Source organism: Dama dama, chromosome 11 (genome assembly GCF_033118175.1).
Source record: "Dama dama isolate Ldn47 chromosome 11, ASM3311817v1, whole genome shotgun sequence".
NCBI lineage: Eukaryota > Metazoa > Chordata > Mammalia > Artiodactyla > Cervidae > Dama > Dama dama.
The window spans coordinates 84139260-84160246 of NC_083691.1; the positions used below are offsets into that span (position 1 = coordinate 84139260).

Below are 20987 nucleotides of genomic sequence, written 5' to 3' on the forward strand. Positions count from 1 at the left end.
ACATATCAACAACGGACATGTCTGAAGAGGTTTCATTTATCTTCAAAATTATGACACCTATAGCTAGGGTGACCATATAACTTATTTTCCAAACTGGTACAGTAAATGAAAGAGAACACCAAAATAATTAAGTTATATCATTTTTGGAAATATTTACTTATTGATGACAAATTGGTTTTCATATTAAAGCCTCTGTAAAATAATTATATTCCAAAGCTGTTTTCCAAAATAAGACTTTTCTTTAAAAAATTAACTTGTGTACATTGAAGCAACATTGAAAAAAACTTTATATCAATTACCTGCACATTCAAAATGATAGGCAGAATAATTGCCCCTAGTACTTATGTCTTGTAATTAGTTTCCTAGCTAAATCTGTCACTGGTACCTTAATGAAGAATTTCCTTTTTGAAGCTAGTTGTCATATTTTGAAGTTTTTGAACAAATCTGTTTGCAATTGCTTTTGAAGTAAAATTTATGGTTAATAAATTTGAAATCACTGACACCTTTCTTGGTAGGCCACAACATTTTTAATTGCCGATAACCCCTCAGGTATTGAGAGATTGGTAAATTCTACACAAATTCTACTAAATGGATACTATTTTTGATTCAAAATTTCTTACATAAATATTTCGCCCCAAGTATTAATACAGGTACTATCTTTTGGCTTGTATTCAGAGTACCATTCTCCAAAATACATTTTTACAGAATATAACTTGTCAAGTAGGGTATAGCTATTTAGAATGCTCCTGAATGCTCCCTATTGCATATGTAATTTCATATCCTAATGAATAAGTCCTTGGAAGTAAAAAGTGGGGTTCAACCAAACCCAGGCCAGCTTATTTGAATGGAACTATTAATAGGAGTATCTAGTTAACAAATGAAATATCCAAGATGGATGTTAAACTAAATGGGACCCAGAACAGCAGGCCTATAAACGGGGACTCTCCCAGATAACAGCTCTAACACTGACCCTCTGAGGCAGCTCGTAGTTCTCCATCCTGGCAGCACATCATCAGTATCATCAGAGAGCTCATCAGACCTGCCGATGATCCATCCGGTTTTCGTCCCAAAGACTCAGCTTTCATAGATTGGGATGGGACCCGGGAATGAGCATTTTACTCTAAAACGATGCTAACAAGCAGCTTGGGCTGAGAGCGGCTGTACCAGCCTGATGCCTCTAAAGCCAGGTCACTAGAAGGGTGGGAGGCTCAAGATGGAGGGGACTTATGTATACACATAGCAGATTCACTTTGTTGTGCAGCAGAAACCAACACAGCATGGTAAAGCAATGATACTCCAATTAAAAAAAGAATATGGGGGAAAAAAGAGAAGAAGCCAGGTCAGTGTGGTCCTCCAGGGCCATTCCCTGCAGGAACACAACGATTCCCGTAACAGAGAAGACGGAGGTAAGCCAGGAGCAGCCATGCGGCGGCCGCGTTGTCCCTGCACTCACGTGGGTGCGCCATCACCTTGAGCCAGGAGAGGGCACGCGGCAGGTGCTCTGGGGCATGAACAGAGGGTGGCCCTGCCGCAACCTTGTGGGCATGCCCCAGAACACAGAGTGATTGCATGAAATCCTTTCAAACATGCAATTAACCAACTCCTATATTGTCATGACAAAAATGAAACTTGTGGGGAGTTAACAGATTTCTGACTGGAGATGAAGATGTTAAAAACCTCACAAAAGCTCTAGGTAAGCCTGTTCTAAGTGCTTTGTTCTATTTTCAATATTTATTTTAAAAACAATTCTCAAAATGTAAAATCCCCAGCATTCCCAAAGCAAGGTATCTTTTTGGCTCATCCTACAAATTAATGATATCTTTCTAACTCCAAGTATGAAAAACCCTGGCAAAGAAAAATAACAAGACGTGGTTTGCAAGCCCTGCCTTCCTGGCTGTCCCACGTGTGCCCCGTAAAGTGTCGGGGGTCATCCCAGAGCCAGTCGGGAGAGTAGCTTTTGCTGGTGCTTGGCCTGCTCTGAACTCAGTTCCTAGGCTGTGAGTTGAACTCTGTGCAGATGTTCTGAATGACCTTGGGGACGATTTTGTAGAGGTTGTCAAACTCGTCCACGAAGAAGGCGTGGTCCCTGGCAGGGTGAGTGGCGATGACGTCCAGCTCGTCCTGGGCAGCCCAGGCCACGCCTATGGCATAGGTGATCACGCCTGTGGGGACAAAGGGTGGATGAAGTGAATGTCCCCAAGGAAAAGTGTGACATCCACCCTTGCCTTCCTGCCACCCTTTTGGCCACTGAACGCAACCAAATCCAAAATCAGAAATGTGCCCAAAGCATGAACATGTGCTGCATGCCAGCAGCAGTGAAATTGATACAGTTGCTCTCTCTCAGGGGTTTACCATCCTTTTGAGAAAAAAAACAACAGAAGGATGGAGTCAACCCATGATAAGAATTTCATGAGGAGCAGCAAGAGAATGATATCTGGGACAAGCAAAACTTGGGTGCCCTGCAGATTATACCCCATGACACACACCTGCTCTATGTGTAAAGTCATGCAAAACTGAGTCTTAACTGCCTCAAAATCTTTTAAATGTAAGTGAAACAATGGGTAGTCAAATCCACCTGCCTTCACTAATCAAGATTGTTTTAAGACTTGCATGTCCTGCAAGTGGCTTGTAGCCTCACCAATAAGATGTTTGCCTGAGTTGTTCTCCAGAAACTTGGAGTCAGCTGAGCTGAGACTCAGCTGTGTCTAGTTCAGCTGCGCTGGTTAAGACTGGATAGGATCACTTATCCCCTCAACCTGGCATGCGTGAATGCCCACTTAGTGGCCTTTAGAACACGTGCAGAGGCCTGTAGCCTAGTTATGCCTGCGCAGGACAATTCTGTATCTTTTCCTCCCCACAACTTGGATGCCCCACTCCTTTGCTATCCTGTAAAGCCCTGAGCCGCTTGCCTTTGGGGAGGTAGACTTGTGACTGGTTCTCCTGCCTGCCTTGTGGATAAGCCCTCTCTTTGCGCAAACCTTGGCCAAAAAACACACAAAAACAAAAAACAAAACCAGTGGAGCTGAATCACTTTAGGCTTGAGGGTGACTTTACAAGCCATAAGCTCCAACTGTGAGGATTTCCGGAGCAGGAAAACTTGCACAAGGACCTGGAGAGCTGGCGAGCCAGCATCTGCTCCATCACCACAGAAAAGTAAGTGTTTACAGATAAGGAAGGAGCTAACAGCACTGACTGCTCCAGGGGGATCATTGGAGATGAAAGGGAAAAGGGATTCATTGAATTCAGAAGAAACATGAATAAGATGCCGGTAGCTTGGAAGGAGAAGTGTCCGGGGAGTCAAAGCCAAAGAAAGAAACCAAGTGAATTGCTGTGAGTTGAGATTGAAAGAGAAAATGAAGATATGGGGCAGTAGGCGTGTGGCTGTAAAGACAGCCAGAACATGGGATCAAAGGGAATTATTTCCTTCTTTAGGAAGGGAGACCTGGGTTCCAACCCTGGGTCGGGAAGATCCCCTGGAGAAGGAAATGGCACCCCACTCCAGTACTCTTGCCTGGAAAATTCCATGGATGGAGGAGCCTGGTAGGCTAGAGTCCATGGGGTCACAAAGAGTCAGACACGACTGAGTGACTTCACCTTAGGAAGGGAGGGACTGGAGCTTGTCTAGATACAAAGGGGAATGAATATAGTAGGATTAAAGTGTTTGGGCTATAACCATGGACTGAGATGCCTCAGGGAGAAGAGGAATTCAGAGAGCAGGCATCTGTCCTTAGTGGGGAGGCAGACTGCCTGGAGTGTGGTTCTTGACTGGGGCAGCTGGTGAGCAGGTGCTGACCTATTCCCATGCCCCCTCCAGGCTGACCAGGGTGAGATAAGCAAGATGGCCATGAGATGGCGGGCAGAGCCTGGGGAGGGGCTTCTGCCCAGGCTCCATTCCCCCACCTCCCCGCCACCCGCAGGGCCATGGCTTTCTCTAGCATCTTCCAGGTTCCCTTTCCTGTGTATGGGAGCATCGTCCACACCACAGGTGGTTCTGGGCTAAGCTGTTCTCCTATTGTGGCTCATTAAGCTGCCAGGTTCTTTTCTCACCTTTCCAGTGTCTTTTCTCTGAACATTATCTACATTGGGCAAAGTCAGGGTTGGGCTTTAAAAATGCTGCCAAGTGGTCACAGGAAGAGTCTAGCTGCAGAACAGGGCTTAGACCCACCAAAATCTCGTTTCTATTCAAAGATGGAAGGGCTGCCCTCTCCCACCCTCGACCCAAGTAAAGACAACAAGACCAATATTAGAGATTTAGCTTTTCACATCCTGTAGTCCAACCTTACTGTAGAGAACTTTCTACTGGCAATTCTGATAGATGGTCCCCCAGCCTTGGCTTGGACACCCTCAGGGACACCCCAGTGCTCATGGCTTCCATGTCACTTGCATCTGTTGGTCCTTGTTTAAAGATACCCAGAACACGATAGCCCTCACAATGCCTGGGACATCTTCCTAGGTCTTCACTTTCTCCTGACCAGTGGGTCAAGGATACCCTCTGGGTGAGGCTCAAGGAGAGGCATCGAGAAAAATGAGTGAGAGGAGCTGAGCACAAGCTGGGGACGGACGATCTTGGGCTTGTCATCAAGAGTTGCCCCACCTGGCTCTGCCCACTCACTTTGGAACTTTGGGCAGTTTGCTTCTGAACCATAAGCCATCTTCACTCTGCTGACAGGAGCCCAAGGGGCCTGTGACTGCTGGCACATGGGCCACCTGCCATCCCACCATTATGCGTGCTCCCTATGGGTAAATCACTGGGAAGACTATCTGAACCTGGTGTCTGGGTACTTTTCCAGAAGCCAGAAATACTGGTTCCTGAAGGCTTATTTTTATATCCCTGCTTGTTTAAGGAAGGATTAAAAGCAGCTTTAAAGAATATGGGCAATCCTGCAAACAAACCCAAATTAAACGGAGGCAGAGACTTAGTGCACGCACACATATGCACATACATGTGCACACACAGACAAAAAAAAACTTCCCCCACAATAGGTTAAGTCTTGTTCACTAGTACTTACTACAAGTTTTTGGTTCACTGACAACTCCATTTACTTTTATTGTCATTACTAGTATTGCTGTCACTAGGGGTTTTCTCCAGGTTGTTTGTATTTTCCTTGTATTTTATGGCACTTTTCAAAACAAGGATTATATATAGATTTTGTCCAAAAGGCATTACATATGACTGATTTTTTGAACATTTACAAAAAAACGTTTTGCTCATTTTTCATGGTTTTAAACTTTCTGTTATCCTCTTCCAAATTTCATATGGAAATATCTCTTTAAATATTTTGAATGAAAATTTCCTTGAGGTCTTCCCCAGACCTCCAATATCTGGTTAGCAATTGCTTTTATGATAGTATTATACGTCTCTTTTAAAACGTCCATTTTCTTCAAGTTTCTAACACAATTTTGTGGTCTTCAGCAGAGATTAGAGTGAGGAGTCAAATTCCTCTTTGATGTATCACATGTTGGTGTGTGCAGCCTCAGAGTGTGGGACGTAAAGAAGAGGGGTAGCATCCACAGGCCTTGATGCTGTGGAAACTACCCTCATGTCCTTGCCTGAACCTTCTTCACTACCCACACGGCCCTGTGGTGTTGAACTACACCCTAATGCCCTAGGGTTGTGAACATTTTAGTAGGTACTAGACAGAACCAGTGCCCAGAGAGACAACCCACCAAGCCCCAGAGGTCTGCTCAGCCCCACACTGGTCAGCACGACCAGCTCACTCACCCTTGTGATGGGCGAGCATGGCTGGTATTCGGATGTCGTCATAGGACCTTCCGTCGGTGATGAGTATCATTAGCTTCCTCTTATTGGGCTTGGACTTCTTGAAGAGCAGTTCCAGGGCATAGTTGATGGCAGCCCCTGTGCTGGTCCCTCCACTCCAGTACCCCACCCTCTTGATGGCATTGAGGACATCAGATTTGGTGCTGTACTCATCGAACCCAAACTCCAGCCGCTGCTCGTAGGTGTATTGCATGGCCCCGATCCGCGTGTCTGTGTCTGAAATCTCAAACTCCCTGCTGAGGTTGGCCACAAACTGGAGGACCGTGCGGAAGTTGCTGGTCCCCACACTGCTGGAGCCGTCGATGACGAAGCCGATGTCAGCTGAGTTTAAGCAGGTCTTGCTGCAGGCCAGTCGGTCGGTGTCACAGACCCGCTTCACCAGGGGCTGCACGGTCTTGTGGAGGCTGAACCAGTTCTGCACGGTGAGTGAGTAGAAGCCGTTGGTTCTGCACACAGCCTGGAAGACAGGGGCGGCCACCCGCCAGGTCAGGGGTCTCACCCAAGGCCTCTGTCCACCTTGGTTCACCCAGTCAGGTGCTCACTGGGCGGAGGCCCCTCAGGTTATCTCTGACCCACTCCCCCACCCTCAGCCAGGTCTCTGCTTTCATGGAGAACCATCAGTCAAGCAAGTCCACAGGGAGAGGGGAATTGCTGGTTTCAGCTTCATATTATGCCTCTCCAGGCTGCTGGTTTGTACTGGCAGCCAGCCATAAGGCTGGCATTGGTGGGCACCAGCCCACGAGGATTAAAGAAAGCTTTTGTTCTGATTGGGAAAACAAAAGGCACACAGCAGATGAAGCTTAAGAACCAGTTAGAGAGCAGACCTGCATCCAGCAAGAAGCGGTTCTACACCTGTGTCTGGTACCCAACTAGATGTTCTTAACATCATTTCACTACCCACGCCCTGCCCACCTTAACCCTACAGGGTGGAATTCTAACCCACTTGTCATGAAGGAAGAAACTGAGGGCCAGTTGTGAAGTGACATCCTTTAGGTCACAACTCAAATCTCTCTGCCCTCAGAACCCCAGCTCTGTCCCCTGGACAACCCTGCCTCCAGGCAAATGAATGTTTACTTGCGCCCAAGCATGGTCCAGAAAAAACTCAAGGTGCCTGCAAATAAACATTGAGCAAGCTGGTTGGTGTGCTCCTGGAAGTGACCATTTCCCTTGCCACTGCCTCTCCGGAGGTCACAGAGAGAATCACAGACCTGCTGGCTTTGGATGAAGGTGTATAATTAAAACATTATTTGAAAACAAGAAATGACTTTAAAATGTCCTGGGAAATGTACTTTAATTGGTTTGTAAAAACCTAGTGGGGTTCACAAAACTTTCCATTGCTTAGGCGGCATATGAGAGGGTGTCGAGGCTGAGCTGAATTCTAGCCAATGGATGGGGGGCGGGGGTCCCCACCAGGCAGTCTGAGTCAGTCACAACAGGAGAGAGTGTGGTGCTTGGCATGGGCAGGACACCGGGTGGCTGGCGCTAGGAAGCTGGGTTAAGACCACCCTCCAGAAGACCTCAGGAGTAACAGCAAGTGGAGAAGGATTTGGAGCAAGGACCCTGTGGGACTGGGAAAAAGCACGAGATTTACTGTGAAATCTAAAACAAACTGGGGAGATCCAGAAGGGAGAAAGGACAGATGTAAAGTATCAATACTCGCTTGAACTGGGGAGGTGGCACTGGGCGTGGGAAAGATTGGGCAGATGTGAGCTACGTGACATGGGAGCTGACAAGTTGTTCTGGGGTGACTCCGGGTGTCTGGGACAGCTGTGGGGCTAATGCACAGTCCAGAGGAAGAAGGAATTTGAGTGGGAAAGATGATGCACTTGGCATGTTGCATGTAGGATTTAAGGTTCTTCAGGTCATCGGGTGGAGACTAGTCAATCAGATGGAAACAGATGCTACTGAGCTCCAGAGAAAGCAGGGCGGGAGACACACACATGTGTCCCTGCTTGTGAGTGAAGGCTGAAGCTGTGGCCCTGGGAGAGATTCTGGAGGGAAAAAAACTAGTAAGAACATAGGAGAGAGCCAAGGAAGTCTACGCTTTGGGTACAAGATGGAAAAGAGGAGGGAGCAAGTGAAGTAAGAGCCACACTGTGTCCTAGAGGTTAAGGGAGACAGGAATGATGATGAAGTGCAGGGTCTGTGCCAGGAGCTGAGCCCCAGGAGATCTGGAGACAGGATGCTAACACTGGGGTTATCCCCCATCCTGTCCTCCTCCTTTCCTTTTTAAACCTGGGGTCCTGTCTTTGGAGAAAGGTTTATGTGGGGTCTACTGTATAAAGCATACACAAAGTGAGCTGCACTGGGAGAACAGGACTAGATTCCCATCTGTTCTGCCTCCTTGTCCTGTTGGGCATCTTCGCAGAACTCAGGGGCAGCTGAGTCTGAAAGTCTGCGCTCCCTAGTGTGGTTTAGTACCTTTCCTTTTCTTGTTTATCAGATGAGTTGACTTGTGGTGCATGTGTGCTCATGTGTGTGCTCGTGTGAGGACTGGCTGGGCTGCCCAGCTGCGGTCCCCTGGGGCTATGAGAGGCGCTCGGGGAAGCCTCTGATGTGAGGCTTTGGGGACCCTGCTCCTCCCAAGGTGCCGATGCCAGGCCTCAGTTCACCAGGTGTGTGGTGGGTTGTGGGGCCTTGCTTTGAGAGGGTAACTCCAGGTTCCAGACTCCCTAGTCTCTCACTGGAGGCCCTCCTGCCTAGAAATAAACTTAATATCCATTTGAAAAACACGAGACCCAGCCTGGATGGCTGCTACAGCCGTGCAAAGTTAAGGCGTTCTTACGTTGGGTGGGTTTTCCACTTACATGCCTTACATAGAAGGCGTACTTTGTTTGCAAACATACCTTGTTTGCAAAGTTGGGCTCCAGCATGTACTGCTTCTCATTTTCAGAGGCACCTTCAATGGTGATGAAGAAAATGTTGATTCCTGACTCTCTCGCCAACCTCGAGGCCTCCTCCACCTTGTCCGTGGGCCAGCCATCCACCATCACCACGGCCACGTTGGGAGCACCGCCTCTGTTTCCATTAACTTTGGAAAAGAAGTTCTTGGTCACAAAGGAGATGGCCCGGCCTGGAAGAGAAAGAAAACTCATGCTTGGAGTGATTGTGGAACAGATCAGAGCAGCACAAAGAGGTGCAGAAAAATTATCCATTCCCTCCTTTGTTGGCTTGTTTCCTTTTTGAATCATGTTAACTAGTTTTGGGTGTACAGTTCAGTGGTTTTAAGTACATTCACGATATTATGGAACCTATACCACTAGCCATTTCCCTCCCCAGCTTCATTTTGAGCTTCAATTTCTGATTTTCTCTTGTTTTGAAAAGGTTTTATACCATTTGAAGCCACATGGATGGACTTAGAAATTATCATACTAAGTGAAGTAAGTCTGACAGAGACAGACAAATAGTCTATGATAACACTTACATGGAATCTGAAAATTAATATAAATGACTCTCTATACAAAATAGAAACAGACTCACATAGAAAACAAACACATGGTTACCAAGGAAGAAAGGAGGAGGGGAATAAATTAGGAATATTGGATTAACAGATGCAAATTACTATATATAAAACAGATAACACCAAAGATTTACTGTAAAACACAGAGAACAATATTCAATATCTTGTAATAACCCGTAATGGAAAATAATCTGAAAAAAAATCACTTTGTTGTATACCTGAACCTAACATAATACTGTAAATAAACAATACTTCAATTTTAAAAATTAAAAAATTTTAAAAAGTTTTCAAGACCAGCATGCAGGTGAGAAAAGCTTTCCATGGGCACAATAGTGTCTGTTCTTTGCCTGGGTGCTGGAGCTGACCTCACTAAGCCCCGGAGCCATTTCCAAAAGTGCGGGGCAGCCCTCTCCTTGGGCTTTGAGGGCTTGCAGTGAGCTCGACGCTCCAGCTGTGGAAGGGTGTATTCTGGATTCAGTGGACTCTCGTGTCATTTCCACTAGAGACACAGGTCTGGCTGGCCTTGGGCACCACACCAAGAACTGAGGGATGTGTTCTAACCTGGTTGCACTTTTTACTGGCCACGTGGGCCTGGATAGGTCGCTCCAGACTAGGTTTCCATGATGACAGCCTGCCTCAACTGGGCGCAGCAGTTGTGAGGGATGACGCAGCTTCCCAGCATGCCTTTCTCAAGCATATACTTAACACTTGTCTCGGGCCTCAGGAGACTTTTGGAATCAAGGAGGGTGAGAAACTATACCAGTTTTCTGGGATTTTCCGAGGTTTAGCCCTGAAAGTCCCATATGCCCTTGGGCAAACTGGGATGACTGATCACCCCGGAGGCAGGGCTCTTAACCTGGCCTCTGTGGACCCTTGGGCACTGGGGGTGAGTATCCACAAATCCCTTGAATTTATCCACAGTATTTTGTGTATATAAGTATTTATTTGGGCACAAAGGCCATGGCTTTCAAAGGGATCCTCCATCTAAATAAAAGTTAGCTACATTCTTAAGACATTAGGGTTATAACATTACACTCAAGGCTTCTTTGGTTTTGGCCAGCATCTTGGCATTACTGACTAGTACAATTTTATCTGTCAAGTGAAAGGATCAAATGGTTACATACTCAGTTGCTGGAGAAGTGTCTTGGAGAACCCATGTGAGCTGGCAGCGTGGAAACCTCAGGGAACTGTGTTCACAGCCAAAGCTGATTTCCCTCAAGGCCCAAGGCACCCAGCAGTCCCCTCTGGTTTACTGTTAGCTGCCTGTAGGCAGAGTGCAGGGAGCCCTCAGAAGATCACCTTGACCTCACCCAGTTTTAAATCTGGAGGCCATAGTCAATTTGCACTCAATACATGTTCCATTAGACTTCTAGCATGTCTTGAAAGCAGAGGCTAGAAATCTGAAAATTGCATTGTTGAGATTTCCTTGCAGCTAGAGTTCTGGATGTGTTTTAGTTTCATGAGATGATACACACATGAAGTTTAGAAGATAAACATAGGGTAGAGGTGGTACTTTTGATTCTGCTATTTCTGTAGCCAAGTCTGTAGAGTGTTTGACTTTTCCAGGGTAGTGTTAGCAGAGGTGCCCATGATTGGTGACCAGCTTCCTTGGTGTTGAGAAGGTAGGGTGCAAAGCATGTATTCTGTGGCTGTGAATGGAGCAGGCAAGGCATGTTTTTGGAGCTGGCAGTTGTAGCAGAAGTTTCCCAATCAGCATGGCTTCCTGGCTGAAGCAGATTCCTAAAGACGCTGCAGTGGTAGAATCGAGAAAGCAATTTTCTGGTCTTGGAAGAGGCATGGCTCCTCGGAGGTCCTGGATCTGCAGGAAGCCTTTGGAAGCCATCTTTGAAAACTTAGCCTAGAGTACGTTTCTTCAGTAATTCTCAAAACCATTTCATACCCTGAAATAAATCCCTTTTTGCTTAAATCAGCTGGAATGGGTTCTGTTCTCTAAACTCAAACCCCCATCAATACAGGGCAGATATAGAACATGTTACCTACTAAAAAAACATATACTGATTTTATTAAGACACCTCTCTAATCCCATCAAGGACATAGGATGTCTTCTGAAGTTTTAGAGTTTTACTCATGATACCTTACTGGAATTTCACTGATCTAAGTATCAAATTGAAAACAAATCAGACATCAACTCTATCATGTTTGTGATGAGGCAATATCCGATTTGGTGTCTTGGATCCAAGTGACTTGGATGGGGTTTATTTAGAATTGTTCAGAGATCAAAGGCTCTTCATTTGCTACATACTAATGTACTGGTCTAAATAGATGTACATTGAAGTGGGGAGGGAAGTAATAAATCAGATGTACTGTAATTTTGAAGATGCTCCTTCAAAGATAGCTGTATTCCCTGTGCACATTCCATGCCAAACAACATGGCTCACATCTCCATTTCCCTGGATTGTGATGGTCCAGACAGGGTCCCTGAGGAGTGGGCAGTCCTTCCAGTGCCCCAAAGTCAGACTGTAGCCCACCAGGCTCCTCTGTCCATGGAATTCTCCAGGCAAGAATACTGGAGTGGTTAGCCATTCCTTTCTCCAGGGGATCTTCCTCACCCAGGAATCAAACCCGGGTCTCCCTCATTGCAGGCAGATTCTTTACCTCTGTGCCACCAGGGAAGCCCAAAGTCAGACTACCATTTATAAATTGGTATACTGGCATGGGCTCATTAGTGACCTTTGAACTCAGTCAGTGTGAAACTACTTCTAACGCCTGGTCGCCTCTGGGGAACTGATAAAATGGAGTTTCTGCACCTGCCCCACTGAAGGCTAGATTTTGACCTTGGGATTTTGGTCACTCCCACTCCGCCCCATCACCACCAGGAAGGCTCAGATATCACAGGAGACACAGCTTGAAACAAAGACCATGTGTCTGCACAGTTACCTCTGTAACAGGAGCTGATCAGAGAAAGATTCCCAAGGAGCACTGTGAGGCTCCCTGAATGGAGCCAGTTACAAATTTTATTTATTTTTAAATTTTATTTATTAATTTATTCTTTGGCTGTGCTGTGTCTTCGCTGCTGCAGAGGCTTTTCTCTAGTTGTGCAAAGTGGGGGCTGTTCTCTAGTTGCGGCGCTCCGGCTTCTCATTGTAGTGGGTTCTCTGGTTGCAGAGCATGGGCTCTAGGGCACAGGCTCAGTTGTTCCACAGCATGTGGATTCAACCTGTGTCTCCTGAATTAGAAGGCACATTCTTTACCACTGAGCCACCAGGGAAGCCCAAATTTTATTTTTATTAAAAAAAATTTTTTTACAAGATACAAAGAAAAATAGTTGATAACTTGTAGACTTGTCATGGTAGTTGAAACAGTAGTCCTACTTGTCCTAAAGAAAACTGCTATCCTGAGGAAACAGGTCTGTTAAGAACTCTCCAGCATGTGTGCAATAATGATTTTTGCCCCCAATCCACGGTAATACTTTAGGAAAGATACAGATATTCTGTGACTCATTTCTTAATGGATTATTTGGATTTTTCCATTTTCTATCTAGGATGCTAGCAGACGTCCACATAGAAGGAGAACCATAGTAACAAGAAGATCTGAATCCGGATTAGACATTAGACAGATATTAGACATGTACCTGCATTAGACAACCCTCCTCTCTGAGAAATCTTCTCTATGGCTGCCTTCACGTCCTGGGAATTCATGTGAGTCTTGAGATTAAATTGGGTAGCAGGATTGTCTCTGAAGATTCAGAACAAGAAGTAAAAATTAGCAGGAAAATTCTTACCCTTGGAGCAAAGCAGAAATCAGAGTTGTTTTATATACAAATAGAATGGGAGCTGCTTCAAAACCTTAAGCTGGTGTTACACAATGCCCCGAAGAACTGTTGGTGAGACGGGAGGACTGGGTCCTCTGCAGGGTGTGTAGAAAAAACTGGTTCGTTTCAGGGCTCACGAGGTGTGGGTTCTGGTTTTGACTGTGCTGTCTCCTAGCTTCGTGACCTTGGGAAGTCATGTGACTTCTCTGGGCCTCAGTTTCCCCATAGAGAGAAAAATAAAGATCATCACGTTCATGATGCTAGAGAGCAGGACTGTTGTCAAGTGGGATTTTGCAAATGTCAGGATGTCCCCAGGCTGCCCCAGACCCTCCTCTCCAGGAAGAGAGTCTCAATTGGTAGCCCCTCCCCCCCTCCCCCCACCCTGGTACCCCAGCACTGGAACTGCATCTTAACAGTCATGGCAAGGAGAACACATGGTTTTGTCTTTCTCATTCTGCGACTCCTGTGACTGGGTGAGAATATTCAAATCTTACCCAGAAGGTCAACATCTATTTTACTAAAGCCTGAAAAAGGTTAGCTGGAGAGGAGTTAGAGTGAATTCAGTGGAGAAACAGAATGAGAGCCCTTCTCTGGAAAGGAGTCTTTTTCCTTGGGTAACAGGCTTGGGAGCAGCTGAGCAGGGAGTGTGGAATCTTTCACGATCACGGAGACGGTGTGCCGGCAGGGACGAGGGCTCTGTGGGATGGATGTGTGTGGTCACACCCAGGATGAAGTGGGGATGCGTGGTGAAATCACATCTCCCGAAGCACAGTCAGTCAGTCACTGGCAGGGCCTCATGCAGGTGTGACCTTTAAGGTCACACAGGGCCCTGAACTCCAAAAGAGCCTGCGCTTGCTTCAATGCTCTTCCATACCTGCTCCATCAAACCACCCACATCCCCTTCTGCAGTCCTTCTTCTGACTCATCAGATCATCCCCACAGTACGCATTCTTGATACCCTCTGATAATGTCCTCATCAAATACCAGGTCCTGTCAGATCAACCTCTCCAATATCTCTTGTGACTCTCGCATCCCTCCCCCCGCCCCCCTCGAGTGTGGACTTTGATCTTTTTCCTGAACTACAGCCTCCTCCTTGGTCTTCCTGTGCCACAGTGGGCTGTCCAGAGTATGTCTTACCCCACAGGTGCTAAGAGCCTGTCAGAGGTGGATTAACCTACATGCTAACAATACCTCTTCATATTTGTAATTTTGGGTTCTTTTTCCAAAAAGAATCCCCAAACTATATAAGCTTCAGAGTCCCCAAAGCCTGGATCTACCCTTGGTAACCAAAGAATATGAACTTTTCAGGGACTGAAAAAAATAATAATAAAACAACAACAAAGTATTATCAGTGACAAAACAGAAAATTGCAAAATTGATATTGACAATAATAACTATGTATTTGTCTACCAAACATAATGTCCTAGACACCCCATTAACTATAAAAATTTTAATTCATAGAACTCTAACATTTGAAAATGATTGGGGGACTAGATTTTTCTCATTTTGAAAGACTTCCTGAGAGTGTCTGACAATAGTGAAGAAATCATAGCTGACCATAAATTGTGTTGCTCGTAGACAAATAATTTCAAAAGCAAAAATACAGATTTTTCTTAAGTTTTTACATAGAAAAGATTAAATGTGGAAGCTAGTCACCTAATCATATCTATACTGATCCTCCAGAAGCCTGTTCACAAGGCTGTCTGAATGTTGATAATTTTGTAGAGTGAGTGATCACCCATTTCCCATACTACATCTACTGTCAAGCCTTGTTACCTGCAGTAGTTATGTTTTATAAAGTTGTTGCAAACATCACATTAGCAGGTCTCTGAGACATTGTTCCTAGGGAAAACAGGGGGTTGGATTCCTGTGGGCCTCTGGTCATATTTTCATCAATAGGTCAGCATATTAACTTGTTTTATGTATGTTTCTGTTTCAAGGTACCCAATTTAATATATGTTTCTTACAATAATTAATTATATGCACATTTTCTATATCATGAAACACTAGCTGAAAGGGTTTAACATTTTCCTGACCCTGGGTCATGCTGCGTAGATTTGTTTTGGCTCTCAGCTTCATAATGGCTATTCACCGTACTTAAAAAAAAAGTAGTCATCATTTCATGAATTCATAAGTTCAGCCATTTTTCCATTAGTTATTTTAGCAGTTTCTGGAGCAGATTCACATACAGATAAATGAATTTCCTTTTTCTTTTTTTTTGCTGAATATATTGGATCATCAATTCATTAACATTGAACTCATGACCAGCAGCATTGGTTGCCTGAAGGAAGTTTATCTAACACTTGCGGTTTCTCCTTAAGCACGTTACAGCCTTCTTGTGCTTAGAACACTGGATAGCACTTCAGTGCTACACTTGGGGCCATTAAAATTGTGAAATCATCAATGAATAGCTGGAAAATGTGGTGCTAAATAGACTGTGAAAAGGACACTTGTTTACAGCGCGAGTTGAAACAAGGCCGAGCGTTGCCTCGTTTGACCTCAGCTGGGGATGTTATACGTCTCCTTCCTCAGTGCACATCCACAGACGACTGTCAAAGTACCAGGCGTATTGATTTTGGAGATACAGGTACATTTTAGCAAGTAGGTGAATTTGCAAATATGGAACACACAAATCATGAAGATTGACTATAATCTATTTGAGAACAAGCGCTGCGTTCCAGTATCTCCTCTCCCTGGTGCTTAGCATATAGGGAGTAATAGAGAATTATGGAAAGGAGGGAAGGAGGGAGGAACCTCAGATGTCCTCTCTTAGACCATCCTCGGTAGACATGAACACCCACCTCTGAGCCCCACACTCATCACTCTCTCCCCCTATTACATCATGGGGGTAGATGAATCTATCTTCAGAAGCAGACAGATGAGCTATTCATATACCCAATGAATAGATGCTTTTCATTTTATTTAATGTTGTTTCTGTTAAAAATATCACCTCCCTCACTAGCTGGTGAAGTCCCAAAGAACAGAATCTCTATCATGGTTATTTATTTATTTTTAATGAATTGAAAGGTTGGACCAGAGGACTGCTGAAACTCTTTCCAATTGCTAAAATTACCACTAGGAGCAAAACCGCAGAGCTCATCCACCAAGGGACTAACAGGCAAATGTAATCAAACCACTTAGATGAATTTTACATTAGTATCCCCTGCAAATGGCATAGTGTTTAGAGTGTGGTAAACACTCAATAAATCTTTGTTAAGATGTAATGTGATTAAATTATAGGAATGAATGATAAGTCTCTAACCTGCAGACTCTGACCACTCTCAGTATCAGAGCGCATGGGTATATACGTACTTTTTTGGGACTGGTGGCCCTACACCTTTACCTGGTTCCTTTTTCAGAGCTGAAGTTTATTTAAAAAGTTCAAAGAGATATGCCACTATATTTTTATGTAAGCAATCTTTTAATTTGTAATTTTGTTAGAAGATCTCATCAAGGGAAAACACATTTCTTTCCCTCAGTGGGTCTTAAGGATTTCCTTTGAAAGTAAGAGAAGAAAATAAACAAAGAGGTTTATAACTCAAGAAGAAAACATCAAATTATTTTATGTTGGAAAGAGGAGTTAAGACTAATAAAGAGAAATGACAGGGAGCCAGCATTTGACTGTTCATAGAAAGGACGAATTCATGCAATAGGAAAGGACTCTCTTGCAAGTGCGTGAGAAGAATGAATGCCTATTGGAGGTGGGCACAAGTGATTTCAAGGGAGGCTGAAGCCTGGAGGCGGAGCGCTGGATGGAGCATCAGTGTCCCCAGACCTCCCTGATGACAAGCCTCACTTGAGGCACCCTGTTAAACTCCACAGGTTTAACCAGGTCTCCCTGAGGCAGAGACTCAGTATGTCTGGGCTGGGGATTTTTTTAAACAAGCTGATCCAGGTGAATCTCATCCTTGGGAAAGTTTGGGGAGCCCTGGATTTTAGAGGACTTCTGAGGTCCTTTCAGTCCTAAGGTTCCCATTTGGTTAAAGTCCCAAAGTCTATTGATGGACCCCAGTCACATGGAGTGAGCCTCTCAAATGAATTTTGATGCCAGTAGAAACACATTAACTAATCATATTCCCTTTAGAAAGAACCTTTCAAAACTGTTTCCTCCAAGGCATCATCACTGTAACGTTACAACAGAATAACTTGATTACCCTTCAGTTCAGTTGCTCAGTCATGTCCGACTCCTTGCAACCCCATGGACTGCAGAATGCCAGGCTTCCCTGTCTATTACCAACTCCCAGAGCTTGCTCAAACTCATGTCCATTGAGTCAGTGATGCCATCCAGCCATCTCATCCTCTGTCTTCCTCTTCTCCTCCTCCCTTCAATCTTTCCCAGCATCAGGGTCTTTTCTAATGGGTCAGTTCTTCCCATCAGGTGGCCAAAGTATTGGAGCTTCAGCATCAGTCCTGCCAATGAATATTCAGGACTGATCTCCTTTAGGATGGACTGGTTGGATCTCCTTTCAGTCCAAGGGACTCTCAAGAGTCTTCTCCAACACCACAGTTCAAAAGCATCAATTCTTCAGTGCTCAGCTTTCTTTATGGTCCATCTCTCACATCCATACAAGACTACCAGAAAAACCATAGCTTTGACTAGACAAAGTAACGTCTCTGCTTTTTATTATGCTGTCTAGGTTAGTCATAGCTTTTCTTCCAAGCAGCAAGCGTCTTTTAATTTCATAGTTGCAATCACCGTCTGCAGTGATTTTGGAGCCCCCCCCCCCCCCAAAATAAAGTCTCTTACTGTTTCAATTGTTTTCCCATCTATTTGCCATGAAGTGATGGGACTGGAGGCAATGATCTTCGTTCTCTGAATGTTGAGTTTTAAGCCAGCTTTTTCACTCTCCTCTTTCACTTTCATCAAGAGGTTCTTTAGTTCCCCTTTGCTTTCTGTGATAAGGGTGGTGCCACCTGTGTATCTGAGGTTATTGATATTTCTCCTGGCAATCTTGATTTCAGGTTGTGCTTCTTCCAGCCCAGCATTTCTCATGATATACTCTGCATATAAGTTAAATAAGCAGGGTGACAATATATAGCCTTGACATACTCCTTTCCCAATTTGGAATCAGTCCATTGTTCCATGTCCAGTTCTAAATGTTGCTGCTTGACCTGCATACGGGTTTCTCAGGAGGCAGGTGAGGTGGTCTGGTATTCCCATCTCTTTAAGATTTTTGACAGTTGGTTGTGATCCACACAGTCAAAGGCTTTAGTGTAGTCAATGAAGCAGAAGTAGATGTTTTTCTGGAATTCTCTTGCTTTTACAATGATCCAACAGATGTTGGCGATTTGATCTCTGATTCCTCTGCTTTTTCTAAATCCAGCTTGAACATCTGGAATTTCTCAGTTCACGTACTGTGGGAGCCTAGCTCATTCTATGGACTATCCTTAGCCTTTTAATTTTCATAATGCTAAAGTGTGATGATTTATGGAGTTAGTCACTGAGTTGAACCATGCCTGTGAACTCAGGAGGATGTTCTGGAGTACCTCTGGTTGCCTAAGGAGGCGGCAGGTTGGGTGACGGACTTGTCCCTTGAGGGCATTACTCAGCTCAGAATGAAATGATTCTGTCCCTCCCCTTAAAGGACTGAGCAGCCATGGTCAATGCAGGGGCCCAGGCCAACCTGCTGAGGGACTTAGCACAACTACCCCTTCTGAAAGGACACTGGCCTTTCTCACATTCCCTAGGATCAGAGATTTGGAGCAGAGTCTTATAATCAAATTTTGTATTTAGAGGAGTTTTTTTTTTTTTTTTTTTTTGGTAATTAGCGACAATAATTCCACCCGCCACCAAAAAATAGACAGTTAACCTGCAAGCATCTTCCTGCTGGAGGAAATATGGGCATGTACTCTGCTGATCTGGGAATTACTCTGGAGCCAGGGGGCTCTCCAGTTTGCTGTCTGTTATGCTGCAGGGCTTGATAAGTGCAGGGACATAGAATGTCTTGACAACAGACAGTGTTTGGTGCTTCTCAAGCTCAGTTGTGCATCCGGTCACCTGGGATTTTTTTTAAATATAGATTCTGTGGATTGGATGTGAGGTCTGAGGTTCTGCCTTTCTCATGGCCTCATGAGAGGCTATGTCTCATACATATGGCACTGTGTATCATGTTTGAGTGGCAGTGTCTTTGAAGGGGGAGAATGGCTTGGAGATGATTCAAGCACATTACATTTATTATATACTTTATTTCTAATCTGATGCCACCGCTGATCTGACAGGAAGTACTGGTCCATGGCCCAGAGATTGGGGACCTCTGTCTTAGAGAATGCTGTAAGAAGCAAGAACATAAGCAGTGGGGCTGCCAGTGATATGGGGAAGAGGGGAGAATAAATAAGTCTGCAGAAGGTGCAAGAAAGGCAGAGAGGAGGGAGAATGGGGCTCCTGAAGCCCTAGGCTGGTGACGTGGGGGGAGATGGGAGGGTCCCAGGGCACAGGGGTCACCAGATAACAGCACAGCGCAGTTTGGTTTGGGCATTGGGATTTTCAAATGTTCCCCAAGTAGTTCTAATGTGCACAAGAGCGGCCATCTGCTTCTCTAGCAGAATGGTCCAGGGATCTAGGGAGAATGATCTCAGCATGGCATGGATGGGGGGCCCCCAGAGAAGCCCTGGTGATGTGCACTACAGGGTCAAGGGGAACCCGTCCAAGTAGAAAAGGCAGGAGACAAGGGCAGTCTGTTTCCTCTGTCCCCCCAGGAGAACTTTGTGGTGGGAACAGAAAAGCATCAGATCCTTGTGTAAACTGTATTCCCAGCTCACTCAGCCTCGAGACTGTGTCCCTGAGGAGTGTGGCTCAAGGGTTCACCTGCCTTGAAAGAAGAGGGGCCGAGAGGTCTTTGCACGTGCCCTTAGGCCCTGGAGAGCCCTTCCAGGGAGACAGGCAGCTGTTCTGGGTCCTGTTACTTCCTTTACTGGCAGTGTGGACGGAGGGCTCGAGGAGTGGACGGGGCAGGGGCTGGAGAGACCCGAGCTCTGCCGGGTGCCGCCCTCTTTCCAGGAAAGCCAAGCTATCTCTTCCCCTCTCTGGGGGTTAGTGATCCTCACCTTGGCTACAGATTAACATACTAGCTTCTGGGTATTTGCCAAATTCCAGGTTAATAGGCCTGGGATATTGCCCAGGCATCAGCATTTCTAAAAACTCCCTTGGTGACGTCGGGACCAGGCAGCCCCTTCCTGCTCTGGGGTCCTGTGGTGCCAAGCATCTCCCAGGCCCCCTCCTGCGGGGGCTCGTGCCCCAAACCCTCTCATTCCTTCGTGTGCTGCAAACTCAAGAAAACGTGACAGAAGGGTCCTCCTTGCCAGGTGTAGCAGTTGCCTATTTCTGTTGCAAACTTAGTGGCCGAACCAACACACTTACCAGTTTACAGCTCTGGAGGTCAGCAGCCCGCCGGGGCTCTCCCCAGCAGAGCCACGCTCCCTTTCAAAGGCTCTTGGAGACCATCATTGCCTGGTCTTTTCCAGCACGTGTTTCTTGGTTGGGGTCCCTCTCCTCCACCTTCAGAGCCAGCCGTCGCTCTTTCTGAGCCTCTTCCGTAGTCACATCTCCCTCAACGGATAATAGCTGGGAAGGGTTCTCTGCTTTTAAGCACCCAAGTGATTAGACTGGGACACCTGGGCATCCAGGACAGTCTCCCCATCTCAGGGTCCTTGACTTTAATCACAGCTCCAAGCCCCTCCAGCTCTGATGGAATATCTTGGTGGGGGCTCCGCACTGGACCTAGTAAGTATAACATCGGGTTTTGAACACGCAGCAGCTGTCTGCTCAGTCGGTCTTGGTTGTGAGGATCATTCTGTTTACATTTCTGTTTCTCTCTTAAGTTGCATGAAAAAAGGGCCAAAGTGCTTCTTATAATAGGGATTTCTGCTTCTGATATGTTGCTGGAAATGATAGGTCTCCTGATGAAGCCAGTTTTTGCTGTTTCATGGGAAACCAGTCAATTCATTCCACACAGCCAGGAAGGTTGTTGCCTCAGTGA

The 20987-nt window shown here is 45.6% G+C and overlaps 1 protein-coding gene across 1 annotated transcript in view; it reads right to left on the minus strand.

The window, feature by feature from the left end:
• Positions 1-263: 263 nt before the first annotated feature.
• The window catches only part of VIT (vitrin), a 118715-nt gene continuing 97991 nt past the window's right edge, over positions 264-20987 (minus strand). The window contains exons 12-15 of the mRNA XM_061156308.1: positions 12832-12935; positions 8626-8852; positions 5723-6236; positions 264-2162 (exon numbers count right to left, since the gene is read on the minus strand). Coding sequence (XP_061012291.1) covers positions 1984-2162; positions 5723-6236; positions 8626-8852; positions 12832-12935 — 1024 coding nt within the window. The 3' untranslated portion in view covers positions 264-1983. The remainder of the gene's footprint in view (positions 2163-5722; positions 6237-8625; positions 8853-12831; positions 12936-20987) is intronic.